This window comes from Hyperolius riggenbachi, chromosome 12, assembly GCF_040937935.1.
Source record: "Hyperolius riggenbachi isolate aHypRig1 chromosome 12, aHypRig1.pri, whole genome shotgun sequence".
Taxonomy (NCBI): Eukaryota; Metazoa; Chordata; class Amphibia; order Anura; family Hyperoliidae; genus Hyperolius; species Hyperolius riggenbachi.
Window position 1 is genome coordinate 15,790,323 of NC_090657.1, and position 14,977 is coordinate 15,805,299.

Genomic DNA, 14,977 nt, shown 5'->3' on the forward strand with positions numbered 1-14,977 from the left:
TTCTGTTTTTAGGAGACAATACTCTAACAATGTACTTAGTACAGCGACACATGGCAGATTTGCCCCTGAACCTCCTCTTTCTATGTGTGCTCAGGTCCAAAAGGTGATTTCTGATCTACAGCTGGCAGAAGTGCAGGATCAGGAGGCTGGTACCCTCAGTGGAGGACAGAGGAGGAAGCTGACTCTAGGGATCAGCATTCTAGGGAACCCGCAGGTGAGCAGCGTTCAGTGAGTGTACAATATACTTTTTTTTTTTCCAGACTCAGCATAGCAAGAATGATAACCTGAAATCTATTCTTTCAGAGCTGCAAATGGGCACAAAGGGGACAGAAGAAGGTACAGGGTGACAGAAGGACAACACTGGGGGGCAGAATGAGGCGCAAAGGGGGAAAGAAAGAGGTCACAGGGGGACAGAAGGAGGCACAGAGGGAAGCAGAGGAGGCACAAAGGGGGGACTGAAGGTTGCACAGAGGGACACAGTGGAGGCGCAGAGGGACACAGGGGGACAGAAGGAGGCACAAATAGTACAGGAGGAGGCACGGGGACAGAAGGACTCACAGGGCGGCAAGGGTGGCATGGAGGACTGTAGAAGGCACAAAAGAGGACAGCAGAAGGCACAAACACCCATGGGGGCGTGGCTTCATTTGCAAGGCGTGGTTTCATCCAAGGCATGGCTTAGTCCAGGTGTGGAGCTTAATCAGGGGCATGCACCCCCATTACTAATGGCACACAAGGCAATGGCCTGAAAGGTCTTTGCTTAAAAACGGCCCTGCTTTAAGCTGTATAGGGAAGTATAGAAAGGGGTTACCTTATGTGGACTGCAGTAGCAGTATGTTAGCTTAAGACTGCATAAAATGAAATGTAGGAAATTATATTGAACAAAGTGTCTAATATACTTCCCTTCCTTACCGCAATCTATATAAAGTGGGTTGCAAAAGTATTCGGCCCCCTTGAAGTTTTCCACATTTTGTCACATTACTGCCACAAACATGCATCAATTTTATTGGAATTCCACGTGAAAGACCAATACGAAGTGGTGTACACGTGAGAAGTGGATCGAAAATCATACATCATTCCAAACATTTTTTACAAATAAATAACTGCAAAGTGGGGTGTGCGTAATTATTCGGCCCCCTGAGTCAATACTTTTTAGAACCACCTTTTGCTGCAATTACAGCTGCCAGTCTTTTAGGGTATGTCTCTACCAGCTTTGCACATCTAGAGACTAAAATCCTGGCTCATTCTTCTTTGCAAAACAGCTCCAGCTCAGTCAGATTAGATGGACAGCGTTTGTGAACAGCAGTTTTCAGATCTTGCCACAGATTCTCGATTGGATTTAGATCTGGACTTTGACTGGGCCATATTAACACATAGATATGTTTTGTTTTAAACCATTCCATTGTTGCCCTGGCTTTATGTTTAGGGTTGTTGCCCTGCTGGAAGGTGAACCTTCACCCCAGTCTCAAGTCTCTTGCATCCTCCAAAAGGTTTTCTTCCAAGTTTGCCCTGTATTTGGCTCCATCCATCTTCCCATCAACTCTGACCAGCTTCCCTGTCCCTGCTAAAGAGATGCACCCCCCGAGCATGATGCTGCCACCACCATATTTGACAGTGGGGATGGTGTGTTCAGAGTGATGTGCAGTGTTAGTTTTCTGCCACACATAGCGTTTTGCATTTTGGCCAAAAAGTTCCATTTTGGTCTTATCTGACCAGAGCACCTTCTTCCACACGGTTGCTGTGTCCCGCACATGGCTTGTGGCAAACTGAAAACGGGACTTCTTATGCTTTCTGGTAACAATGCCTTTCTTCTTGTCACTCTTCCATAAAGGCCAACTTTATACAGTGCATGACTAATAGTTGTCCTATGGACAGAGTCTCCCACCTGAGCTGTAGATCTCTGCAGCTCGTCCAGAGTCACCATGGGCCTCTTGACTGCATTTCTGATTAGCGTTCTCCGTATTCGGCCTGTGAGTTTAGGTGGATGGCCTTGTCTTAGTAGGTTTACAGTTGTGTCATACTCCTTCCATTTCTGAATGATCGCTTGAACAGTGCTCCTTGGGATGTTCGAGGCTTTGGAAATCTTTTTGTAGCCTAAGCCTGCTTTAAATTTCTCAATAACTTGATCCCTGACCTGTCTTGTGTGTTCTTTGGACTTCACGGTGTTGTTGCTCCCAATATTCTCTTACACAACCTCTCAGGCCCTCACAGAGCAGCTGTATTTGTACTTACATTAGATTACACACAGGTGCACTCTATTTAATCATTAGCACTCATCAGGCAATGTCTATAGTCAACTGACTGCACTCAGATCAAAAGGGGCTGAATAATTATGCACACACCACTTTGCAGTTATTTGTAAAAAAAATGTTTGAAATCCTGTATGATTTTTATTCCACTCCTCATGTGTACATCACTTTGTGTTGGTCTTTCATGTGGAATTCCAATAAAATGTATTCATTCATGTCAGTAATGTGACAAAATGTGGAAAAATTCAAGGGGGGCGAATACTTTTGCAACCCACTGTATATAATAGGCTACGTGCCTCAACCTTCAAGCAAGAAGAAGACGTAGTGCCCCGCCCCCAGGACCGGTCCTAGACTTTTCACCTGTCAAAAAACTGAGCGGTTCATGCCTTTTTCATGATTGCTAACTCAGTAAAGGACCAGCCCTTTAAGTCGTTGCTATCATATAAATCTGGCATAGTGGGGTCTGAACCCTCTATAACAGTAATTATAGATTGACGGTATACCTTGACATGAATCGGAGCACTAAGTATATGATTTTATATAAGAATTGTATTTGCTTATCATACAGCATATATACAAAATATGAACAGTTCCAAGTAGTGTTTCCTTCTAACGGTATTCCATCTTATCAAGTAGTCTCATCTGTATCAATAGCTGTGTATCTAGTAGCTGTGTAAAACTTGTAGTAATGTTCTTAAAGAAATAGCATAAAAAATAGCTTCTAAAAAACCTTCTTGCTAACATCTTAACAGAACTTAATGCTGAAAAATTAATAAAGTAAATCACCAGAATATTAAGCATATTACCCCTTCTCTGTCATGTCTTCAGCATCTAGAACCACGTGTGGGAAGGTAGCTTCTGCCTCCTGTATCTTCTCAGGAGATTGTTGGGCTTCTGCAAACTATGAGCTTTCATCTCCTACTTTTATAGGGGCAGGAAGCAATATGGCTGCCTAATCTGGAATTTCCCTGAATCTCAGGTTCTGATTGGCTAAAGCTTCCATGCGTAGCTCGCTATCTTTGACATTTAAAATTCCCATAACACTTTTTTGTTTTGAATACCTTAATTATCTTAACTGTGAGAATCTACGTCATTTGGAGTGCTTGACATTTGATATAGGGTCATTTCTGACGCAGTTAATTAAAAATGGACGTCACCAGCCATCTTGTCTGCTGGTTGACTTTTTTGCACCAGACATTGAGACTAAACAATGTAATTCATGATGCATTTCTGATAAAGTGTTCTCTGCTAATTAGGTTGGAATGTCTTGGTACTTTCCCTGACATAAGGTTGGTCAAATTGACACTAAAGGCTCATACACACATCAGACTATAGTCTTTGGAAAATGAAAGATCACAGACCAATCTTACCACCCTTCATGTAGTATGAGAGCCATACTCTACACATTCTTTTCTATGGAGGTGAACTCCACAACAAAAAAAAATACTTGCAAGGCGCTGCACACAAAGATGCTGTACAGACACAAAAGATCAGTATCTGCAAAAGATCTGTTCCTGCAAATTGCAATGATAGTCTATGAGATCTGCAGATCATCATACACACATGATTTAACTGACATTCATCTGCAGATCAAGCAATCATCCGCAGATCTGAAAATCCATCCTGGTGGATCTGATCTGCAGATGAATGTCAGTTAAATCGTGTGTATGATGATTTGCAGATCTCATAGACTATCATTGCAATTTGCAGGAATGGATTTTTGGCAGGAACAGATCTTTTGCAGCTACAGATCTTTTGAGTGTGTGCAGGATGTTTGTGTGCAGCATCTTGCAAAGATTTTTTTTTTCTGATGGGGAGTTCAGCTCCATAGAATAGACTGTGTAGAGTATGGCTCTCATACTACATGAAGGGTGGTAAGATTGGTCTGTGATCTTTCATTTTCCAAAGACTATAGTCTGATGTGTGTATGCACCTTAACACAGACCTGTGAGAGTCTTCAGCAATTTAGGGCTTAATGAAATATACAGGGTTTCTAATATACTTATTTAAATATAAAGCTTATTATATAATTCTTCTTAAAACAATGAATCATATAAGAAATAATTGCATATTAAATCTTAACCTTCCTGGCGGTAACCCCAAACGTAGTTTGGGGTAAGCCGCGCAGGAGGTTTTCTCAGGCCCTGCTGGGCCGATATGCGTAATTTTTTTTTTTTTTTGCTGAACGCAGCTAGCACTTTGCTAGCTGCGTCAGCACACCGATTCGCCGCTATCCGCGTCACCGCAGAGCCCCCCCCCCCCCCTAGACCCCTGCGCTGCGTGGCCTATCAGCTCCAGGCAGCGCTAAGGGGTGGATCGGGACTCCCTTAGACGTTACGACGTCCATGACGTCGGTGACGTCATCCCGCCCCGTCGCCATGGCAACAGGGGAAACCCTCCAGGAAATCCTGTTCTTTGAACGGGATTTCCTGATCGCCTATTGCCGGAGGCGATCGGAGGGGCTGGGGGGATGCCGCTAAGCAGTGGCTATCATGTAGCGAGCCCTGGGCTCGCTACATGATTTTTTAAAAAAAATCAAAAAAACGGCAGCGCTGCCCCCTGTCGGTTTTTAATAGACCGCCAGGAGGGTTAATAATATACAATCATGTTCTATATATTTGTCTTTCTGATGAAGAAATAAATATAATTTCCACCGCAAGATGTCACTATCTCATCATAAATAACAAGCAGTATTAATAATACTTGTTTTATTATTTTTCATGGCGCCTGTTCTCAAATCATGTGTTATCAGCTTTCAGTGTTCAGCTACCAGAGACAGCCTTGTACCCAGAACACGTCAACCATTCTCCAGAACCAAAACAGATTGTTTAACTGTCTCAAATCATCAGTCACTGGAAGAATCCAGAATTTCAAAATATATTTCGAAGTATTAAATTCTATTATATAGGGTTTAACAATAATTCTCTCTTTAGAAGGACTGTATTGATTATTAATATTTAGAATAATAATATTTATGTGTAATAAATGAGCAAATGTATGTATAAAATTGCTACAGTATTGTGACTTTTACATTTCTCCCAGTCTTTATGCAGAAGCATCTTTCAAATGTCAAGGCCACACACTTATGTTCTGGCTTTTTGTAACTAAAATAATCCAATTATGAGTTTCACTGCTTGGAATATGCTGAGATGTCACGAAGCAATATTTTAAAAAGTTGCCGCACTCGATGCGCCGCTCGATTCCCGCCGAATCGTTTATTTCCGACATGTCCGATTCGCGTTTCGTTGGATCGTTAGGTCGATTTGCCATACTTTACATGGCAACCGACCTACAAATCATCAAAATGCGCTCGGAAATGCTCGTAAATAATCGAATCGACGGGAATCGAGCGGCGCATTCGATGCGGGAATGCACTGTGTGTAGCCAGCATTACACTTAACAAAATCTCAGATGCTATCATTGATCTACAATCAGGAAAAACACCTGTCCTGCGGCGGCGTGACAGTCCTGCACATGCGCGGTTCAGAGTTAGAAAACCACATGCGCAGGACTGTCATGCCTCATGCCGGCCGGTTTGACTGTCATGCCGGCCGGTGTGCTCATCCAGTAAGTGTACTGCCGACCTTCAGTATGAAAGTCGCCGATAACGGAGCCGCCAGCGGAACTGGGAGAGGAACCAGGAGGACTCTGGGGGACCTCGCGGCCTACGGTGGGCTTGGAGGAAGCCCCAGGTAGGTCCCAATTTCAATTTTATTGACAGTTCAGGGTCCCTTTAAGTGAAAAGAAAGTTAAGAGATTAACAATTGTATCTATGCTCCTACTCTTAAAAATGACTTTGATATCCCACAGTTTCTTGTTATGTTTAAAGGGAACCTGAGCAGACGCCATGGGTATGCATGTAAGAATGCCCATGTCTATTTGGTTAAGAGGAGACACCCCTGCTCCCGGGCTGGCCGCTATCCATCACATGGGATCAGCGACTCTGACATAAATTTGCGCTGTGACCACGGAATAGAAAGCCTGCGGGTCCTCTCTGTGCATGCGTGGGCTTCCTGGCTTCTTCCCCCTCCCTCTGCCACGCATCATATCGTGGTTCACGCATGCGCAGGCTTCCTATTCCGAGGTCACAGCGCGTCTTTATGTCAGTCGCTGATCCCATGTAATGGATAGTGATTAGCCCAGGTGCAGGAGTGCTTACCTAAGGGGCTGGTAAGTGTCTTCTCTTAACCAAATAGCCGTGGGTATACTTAGATGCATACCCACGGCGCCTGCACACGGGGTCCCTTTAAATACATAAGCAGTTTATTGTTTTGTCTCAGCTGACTGTAACAGTCTGTCTCTGTGTCACAGAGTGCTCAAATACAGTCCTCCACTCCCTAGTGTAATCTACAGGATTGTGTGCTCCTGTCCTATGACAGCCTGTACTTGTATTAGTGGGCCTACCTAACCAGCCCATATCACATGATCATGTATCTTGTACCCTCTCCCTTCCCTAGTGTAATCTACAGGATCATGTGCTCCTGTCCTATGACAGCCTGTACTTGTATTACTGGGCCTACCTAACCAGCCCATATCACACGATCATGTATTTTGAACAATTTGCATGTTTAACTTTGTTCTATGTTGTATAACCTTATGTCTGTCATCCTTGTATCATTGTATATATTTATTGTCCAGCGCTGCGTAATATGTTGGCGCTTTATAAATTCAATAAATAATAATAATAATAAAAATACAGTGTAGGAACTAATGACCTTTTTGTTTATTTGTTTTTTTAATCTATCCTCTCCTGGCAGAGAACTGGGCTTCCAAGAGCAAATAATTTTTTGGCTATATTGCCTTATCAGTAGTCCAACTGGATCGTGACTGGAGAAAAACTGTCAGTTGCATAGTATAATATTAACTCTTTCAGGCAGAGAAAGAAGAAAAGCATCACAGCATATTTATTTGTATGCCGCGGCATGGCCCCCCATCTAGCTCTTTAGCTCTTACCCAGGCATATATATACCTCTGCTGTTGTCTTCCAGGTTCTGCTGCTGGATGAGCCCACAGCTGGGTTGGACCCATGTTCCCGCCACCAGGTGTGGGCTATTCTGAAGGAGAGGAAGGCAGACCGGGTGACGCTGCTCAGCACTCAGTTTATGGATGAGGCCGATATTCTAGCAGGTAAGATCCCCTGGTAATGTTCCGGAGCCTGTTTACCATTTAAGCTGCATACTCATCCTTATTGTACATTTTCCTTGGATGAAATGATTGTACCTCCTCATTTTCACCAGAAATATAAAGTGTGCACAGGTATCTCTCAAAGGTGCATAGCCATTAAATGAATTAGTGATGATCATAATCTGCTGATTCCAATTTACTAAAATTTTGCATACATTTTCGCAACATATAGTTATATATATGACTCTTCACAGTAATTTATATGGGTGATCACAATGACTGTAGATAGACATACCTACAGTATTGAAATATATTACTTCTCACAGTGTCTGCAGTTGAGTGAGTATATATATATTAGCTATCACAGTGACCTCATTTGGCTATGTATAGATTTTTACAGTAACTGCAGCTAGGTATGTATGTCTCCTAGAATGGCTGCTCTTATGTCAGGTCTTGTACTTTCACTGTTATTCACCAAGGATCTCTGGACAAATGTTGTTATCTTTTTCACACATGTAGATCGTAAGGCTGTGATCTCTGCTGGGAGGCTTAAGTGTGTTGGGTCCTCTTTGTTCCTAAAGCGAAAATGGGGCATTGGATATCTCCTGAGGTAAGTCCAAGGTCTGGGCAAATTCCAGTCACACAGCTTCGAACATTGTCCGCTCATAAAATCTCAGCCATCTCCCAATTTCATCATCTAATTCCCATCTTCTAGTCACACAATCTCACCAGGTTGAGTCACAGCTAATTTTACTTCTCTGTCATAATATACCTGGTAAGAGAGGTGCCCAGACATCTCCACATAATTCTCTCATTGCCCAGTTGAGGGCGTTCACGCAGTCCTAAAATTACGCTCCTATGCATTTCATAAAAGGCCACACTTTGTACTAACCTCCTTTGGGCTTGACTATAGTATAGCCCTGTTCCTATCGCCTCACACTGTCAAAAACCTGAGCGGTTCTTACCTTTTTCATGACTGCTAACTCAGTAAAGGACCAGCCCTTAAAGCATTGCTATCATATAAATCTGGCATAGCGGGGTCTGAACCCTCTATAACAGTAATTATAGATTGACGGTATACCTTGAAATGAATCAGAGCACTCAGTATATGATTTTATATAAAAAATGTATTTGCTTATCATACAGCATATATACAAAATATGAACAGTTCCAAGTAGTGATCCCTTATAACAGTATTCCATCTCATCAAGGCTTTATAGCCAAGTGATCAGCAATCTTCTAAGTACATTCAAAAAAGAATATAACAGTTGTGTTATGTAGAATAAGATCAAAAGTAGTTTAATCTGTACCAATAGCTGTGTATATAGTAGCTGTGTAAAACTTGTAATAATCTTCTAAGAAATAGCATAAAAAATAGCTTCTAAAAAAACTTCTTGCTAACATCTTAACAGAACTTATGCTGAAAAATTATTAAAGTAAATCACCAGAATATTAAGCATATTACCCCTTCTCTGTCTTCTCTTCAGCATCTAGAACCACTTGTGGGAAGGTAGCTTCTGCCTCATGTGTCTTCTCAGGAGATTGGTAGGCTAGTGCAAACTATGAGCTTTCAGCTCCCACTTTTATAGTGATTGGATGCAATATGGCTGCCTAATCTGGAATTTTCCTGAATCCCAGGTTTTGATTGGCTAAAGCTTCCGTCCGTCAATGCTTTATCTTGCTTTGAATACCTAAATCATAATATTAATGTTTATAAATTCTGATTAGGTCATTTCTGATGCAGTTGATTAAAAATGGACGTCACCAGCCATCTTGTCTGCTGGTTGACTTTTTTGCCCCAGACATTGAGACTAAACAATGTCATTCATGACGCATTTCTGATAATGTGTCCTTCCGCTAATTATAGCAAAAGGAGGGGGTCCGCACATATCCTAAAAATCCTTTATTGTGGACGTATCCCAAAACACCGATCAGACATCTGTAGCTGACATGTTTCAGACCTACTGGTCCTTAATCATAGCTAAAATATACATGGCACAAACAGAAAACAAAGTGTGGGCTTGACTAGGACTTCCGCTAATTAGTTTGGAATGTGTCTGTTTTTTCCCAGAAATAAGATTGGTCAGGTTGACACTGTAAGAGTCTTCAGCAATTAAATGCTTATTGAAACATACAGGGCTACTAATATACTTATTTAAATATAAAGCTTATTATATAATTCTTCTTAAAACAATTAATCATATAAGATATAATTGCATATTAAATCTTAATAATATAAAATCATGTTTTATTGCCTTTCTTTATGAATAAATAAATGTAATAATTCCATCGACAGATGTCACTATTTCATAATGTTTAACTAAAACATAGCATATGTTATCAGCTATCAATGTTCAAACTTATTGCAATGTTTATACTTTTCATATTTTGATTTTCTCTTGCTGGGAAATGTTATCTTTTCTTGCTGGCCCTTGTAACAAGTACATGTTGTCAACAAACTTCTAGCTTACAAGTTAAAATAATCTTATACGCTTAACAGCCTGGAATATGCTAAGATGTCTCAGAGCAATATTTTAAAAAAGTACTCTAACTTTACAGTTTACAATGACATTTTGCATACAACATTGAAACTTAAAACATACATATATGACAGCTTTTCCTGCATAAATAAAACCGCTAGAATTCTGACAACACCTAACTACTGGTCTGTTGCTATCTGAGTTCCCTGTTTCTCAAAATATCTGAACAAGGTAACATCCCTATGGTGCTTTGGTTTCTGCTTAAAATGAACCAGAGACGAAGCACCCTCATGTATTTTACCATATATATTAGTGGGAACATTAGAGAAAACACCTACCCTGCTCTCTGTTTCATTCTTCACTGTTCAGCTTGCTTCTTATCAGCTCTGATAAAATCCAGAGACGAAGCACCCTCATGTATTTTACCATATATATTAGTGGGAACATTAGAGAAAACACCTACCCTGCTCTCTGTTTCATTCTTCACTGTTCAGCTTGCTTCTTATCAGCTCTGATAAAATCCCTGACTGAGCATTCAGTCTGGCTTTGCAATAATGGCTCAGCTATAATGATTCCTGAGCAGAGCCAGAAGGGGGCAGGCTTGGGCTTGAAAAGACATCAGAGAAGACAGACTCAGCTATAATGATTCCTGAGCAAAGCCAGACTGAATGCTCAGTTGGGGATTTTATCCGGGCTGATAAGAAGCAAGCTGAACAGTGAAGAATAACACAGAGCAGGGTAGGTGTTTTCTCTAATGTTCCCACTGATCTATATGGTAAAATACATGAGGGTGCTTCATCTCTGGTTGACTTCAAACCGATATGCTAAAAATATACAGTTGTGAATGAGGGACTCTGCCTTCTAGTTTAACCACTTGAGGACCGTGGGCTTTACCCCCCCCCCCCCCCCTAAAGTGAACCAGAGACGAAGCACCCTTGTGTATTTTACCATAGAAATCAGTGGGAACATTAGAGAAAACATTTACCATGCTCTCTGTTCCATCCTCACTGCTAAAAGTGTCTGTTATCTAGCTGAGATAAGAATCCCGGACTGAGCATTGATTCTGGCTTTGCTATAATGACTCAGCTATAATGATTCCTGAGCAAAGCCAGCAGGGGGCAGGCTTGGACTTGAAGACAGCAAAGAACACAGTCTCAGCTATAATTATTCTGTAGCAAAGCCAGACCGACTGCTTAGTCGGGATTCTTATCTTAGAGGTGATAACAGGCAAATTAAACAGAGAACAATGTAACAAAGAGCAGATTAGGTGTTTACTGTCATGTTCCCACTGATTTATAAGGTAAAATACATGAGGTTGCTTCATCTCTGGTTCTCTTTAAGGACCAGACCCATTTTTTCCATTCAGACCACTGCAGCTTTCACGGTTTATTGCTCGCTCATACAACCTACCACCTAAATGAATTTTGGCTCCTTTTCTTGTCACTAATAAAGCTTTATTTTGGTGCTATTTGATTGCTGCTGCGATTTTTACTTTTTATTATATTCATCAAAAAAGACATGAATTTTGTCAAAAAAATGATTTTTTTAACTTTCTGTGCTGACGTTTTTCAAATAAAGTAAAATTTCTGTATACATGCAGAACGAAAAATGTGGACAAACATGTTTTTAATTTAAAAAAAACCCAATTCAGCCTATATTGATTGGTTTGGGTAAAAGTTATAGCGTTTACAAACTATGGTGCAAAAAGTGAATTTTCCCATTTTCCAGCATCTCTGACTTTTCTGACCACCTGTCATGTTTCATGAGGGGCTAGAATTCCAGGATAGGATAAATACCCCCCAAATGACCCCATTTTGGAAAGAAGACATCCCAAGGTATTCACTGAGAGGCATGGTGAGTACATAGAAGATTTTATTTTTTGTCACAAGTTAGCGGAAAATGACACTTTGTGACAAAAAAGAAAAAAAAAAAGTTTCCATTTCTGCTAACTTGCGACAAAAAAAAATGAAATCTGCCACGGACTCACTATGCTCCTCTCTGAATACCTTGAAGTGTCTACTTTCCAAAATGGGGTAATTTGTGGGGTGTGTTTACTGTCCTGGCATTTTGGGGGGTGCCTAATTGTAGGCACCCCTGTAAAGCCTAAAGGTGCTCATTGGACTTTGGGCCCCTTAGCGCAGTTAGGCTGCAAAAAAGTGCCACACATGTGGTATTGCCGTACTCAGGAGAAGTAGTATAATGTGTTTTGGGGTGTATTTTTACACCTACCCATGCTGGGTGGGAGAAATATCTCCGTAAATAACAATTGTTTGATTTTTTTTTACACACAATTGTCCATTTACAGAGATATTTCTCCCACTCAGCATGGGTATGTGTAAAAATACACCCCAAAACACATTATACTACTTCTCCTGAGTACGGCGATACCACATGTGTGGCACTTTTTTGCACCCTAACTGCGCTAAGGGGCCCAAAGTCCAATGAGTACCTTTAGGATTTCACAGGTCATTTTTGTTTCAAGACTACTCCTCACGGTTTAGGGCCCCTAAAATGCCAGGGCAGTATAGGAACCCCACTAATGAGCCCATTTTAGAAAGAAGACACCCAAAGGTATTCCGTTAGGAGTATGGTGAGTTCATAGAAGATTTTATTTTTTGTCACAAGTTAGCGGAAATTGATTTTAAATTTTTTTTTTTTCACAAAGTGTCATATTCCGCTAACTTGTGACAAAAAATAAAATCTTCTATGAACTCACCATACTCCTAACGGAATACCTTTGGGTGTCTTCTTTCTAGAATGGGGTCATTTGTGGGGTTCCTATACTGCCCTGGCATTTTAGGGGCCCTAAACCGTGAGGAGTAGTCTTGAAACCAAATGTCGCAAAATGACCTGTGAAATCCTAAAGGTGGCCATACACTGGTCGATGTGCCATTAGATCGACCAGCTGACAGATCCCTATCTGATCGAATCTGATCAGAGAGGGATCGTATGGCTGCCTTTACTGCAAACAGATTGTGAATCGATTTCAGCCTGAAACCGATTCACCATCTGCTGAGCTGATCCTGCCGCCTGCCCAAACCCCCCCCCCCCCCCCCCCGTATACATTATCTGATGCTGGCTCCCGGGCATCTTCTCCGCATTGCACGGCTCTGTTCCGGCTCCATTACGGCGCTTCCTGTGTTACTCCGTGACCAGGAAGTTCAAATAGAGCGCCCTCTATTTGAACTTCCTGGTCACTGCAGTGACACAGGAAGCGCCTAGATGGATGGAGCCGGAACAGAGCCGTGCAGCGTGGAGAAGACACCCGGGGGCCAGCCTCAGGTAATGTATACTTGATCGGATCGGCCGCCGCTAGCGACGCGCACTTTACCCGCGGGCGATCGAGGGTAATTTCCCGCACGGCGCGATCGACGGACCGATCCGATTTCGGGAGGAAATCGGATCGGTGGCTGCGTTTACCGCAAACGATTGGCAGCAGATTCGATCCCAGAATCGAATCTGCTGTCGAAACGGCCGGGAATCGAGCCAGTGTATGGCCTGCTTAAAGGTACTCATTGGACTTTGGGCCCCTTAGTGCACTTAGGGTGTAAAAAAGTGCCACACATGTGGTACCACCGTACTCAGGAGAAGTAGTATGATGTGTTTTGGGGTGTATTTTTACACATACCCATGCTGGGTGCGAGAAATATCTCTGTAAATGACAATTGTTAGATTTTTTTTTACACACAATTGTCCATTTACAGAGAGATTTCTCCCACTCAGCATGGATATGTGTAAAAATACACCCCAAAACACATTATACTACTTCTCCTGAGTACGGCGATACCACATGTGTGGCACTTTTTTGCACCCTAACTGCGCTAAGGGGCCCAAAGTCCAATGAGTACCTTTAGGATTTCACAGGTCATTTTATTTTCAAGACTACTCCTCACGGTTTAGGGCCCCTAAAATGCCAGGGCAGTATAGGAACCCCACAAGTGACCCCATTTTATAAAGAAGACACCCCAAGGTATTCCGTTAGGTGTATGGCGAGTTCATAGAAGATTTTATTTTTTGTCACAAGTTAGTGACAAAATGATACTTTGTGAAGAAAAAAAAAAACAATAAAAATCAATTTCCGCTAACTTTTGACAAAAAATAAAATCTTCTATGAACTCGTCATACACCTAACAGAATACCTTGGGGTGTCTTTTTTTCTAAAATGGGGTCACTTGTGGGGTTCCTATACCGCCCTGGCATTTTACGGGCCCAAAACCGTGAGTAGTCAGGAAACCAAATGTCTCAAAATGACTGTTCAGGGGTATAAGCATCTGCAAATTTTGATGACAGGTGGTCTATGAGGGGGCACATTTTGTGGAACCGGTCATAAGCAGGGTGGCCTTTTAGATGACAGGTTGTATTGGGCCTGATCTGATGGATAGGAGTGCTAGGGGGGTGACAGGAGGTGATTGATGGGTGTCTCAGGGGGTGGTTAGAGGGGAAAATAGATGCAATCAATGCACTGGGGAGGTGATCGGAAGGGGGTCTGAGGGAGATCTGAGGGTTTGGCTGAGTGATCAGGAGTAGAGTTGGGCCGAACGGTTCGCCTGCGAACGGTTCCATGCGAACTTCCGTGATTCGCGTTCGCGTCCCGCAGGCGAACCTTTGCGGAAGTTCGGTTCGCCCCATAATGCACATGGAGGGTCAACTTTGACCCTCTACATCACAGTCAGCAGGCCCAGTGTAGCCAATTAGGCTACACTAGCCCCTGGAGCCCCACCCCCCTTATATAAGGCAGGCAGCGGCGGCCATTACGGTCACTCGTGTGCCTGCATTAGTGAGAGTAGGGCGAGCTGCTGCAGACTGTCTCTCATAGGGAAAGATTAGTTAGGCTTAGCTTGTTCCTGGCTGCATACCTGTTCTGTGAACCCACCACTGCATACCTGTACTGTGAACCCACCACTGCATACCTGTTCTGTGAACCCAACACTGCATACCTGTTCTGTGAACCCACCACTGCATACCTGTTCTGTGAACCCACCACTGCATACCTGTTCAGTGAACCTGCCACTGCATACCTGTTCAGTGAACCCGCCACTGCATACGTGTTCTCTGAACCCACCACTGCATACCTGTTCAGTGAACCCACCACTGCATACCTGTTGTGTTCAGTGAACCTGCCACTGC

The 14,977-nt window shown here is 42.5% G+C and overlaps 1 protein-coding gene across 2 annotated transcripts in view; it reads left to right on the forward strand.

Moving 5' to 3' along the window:
• LOC137542409 (ABC-type organic anion transporter ABCA8-like) overlaps positions 1-14,977 on the forward strand; it is a 160,651-nt gene that overhangs the window by 78,064 nt on the left and 67,610 nt on the right. For both annotated transcript variants that reach the window (XM_068264302.1, XM_068264303.1), the window contains exons 10-12: positions 95-214; positions 7,235-7,373; positions 7,890-7,980. In XM_068264302.1, the coding sequence (XP_068120403.1) occupies positions 95-214; positions 7,235-7,373; positions 7,890-7,980 (350 nt within the window). The remainder of the gene's footprint in view (positions 1-94; positions 215-7,234; positions 7,374-7,889; positions 7,981-14,977) is intronic.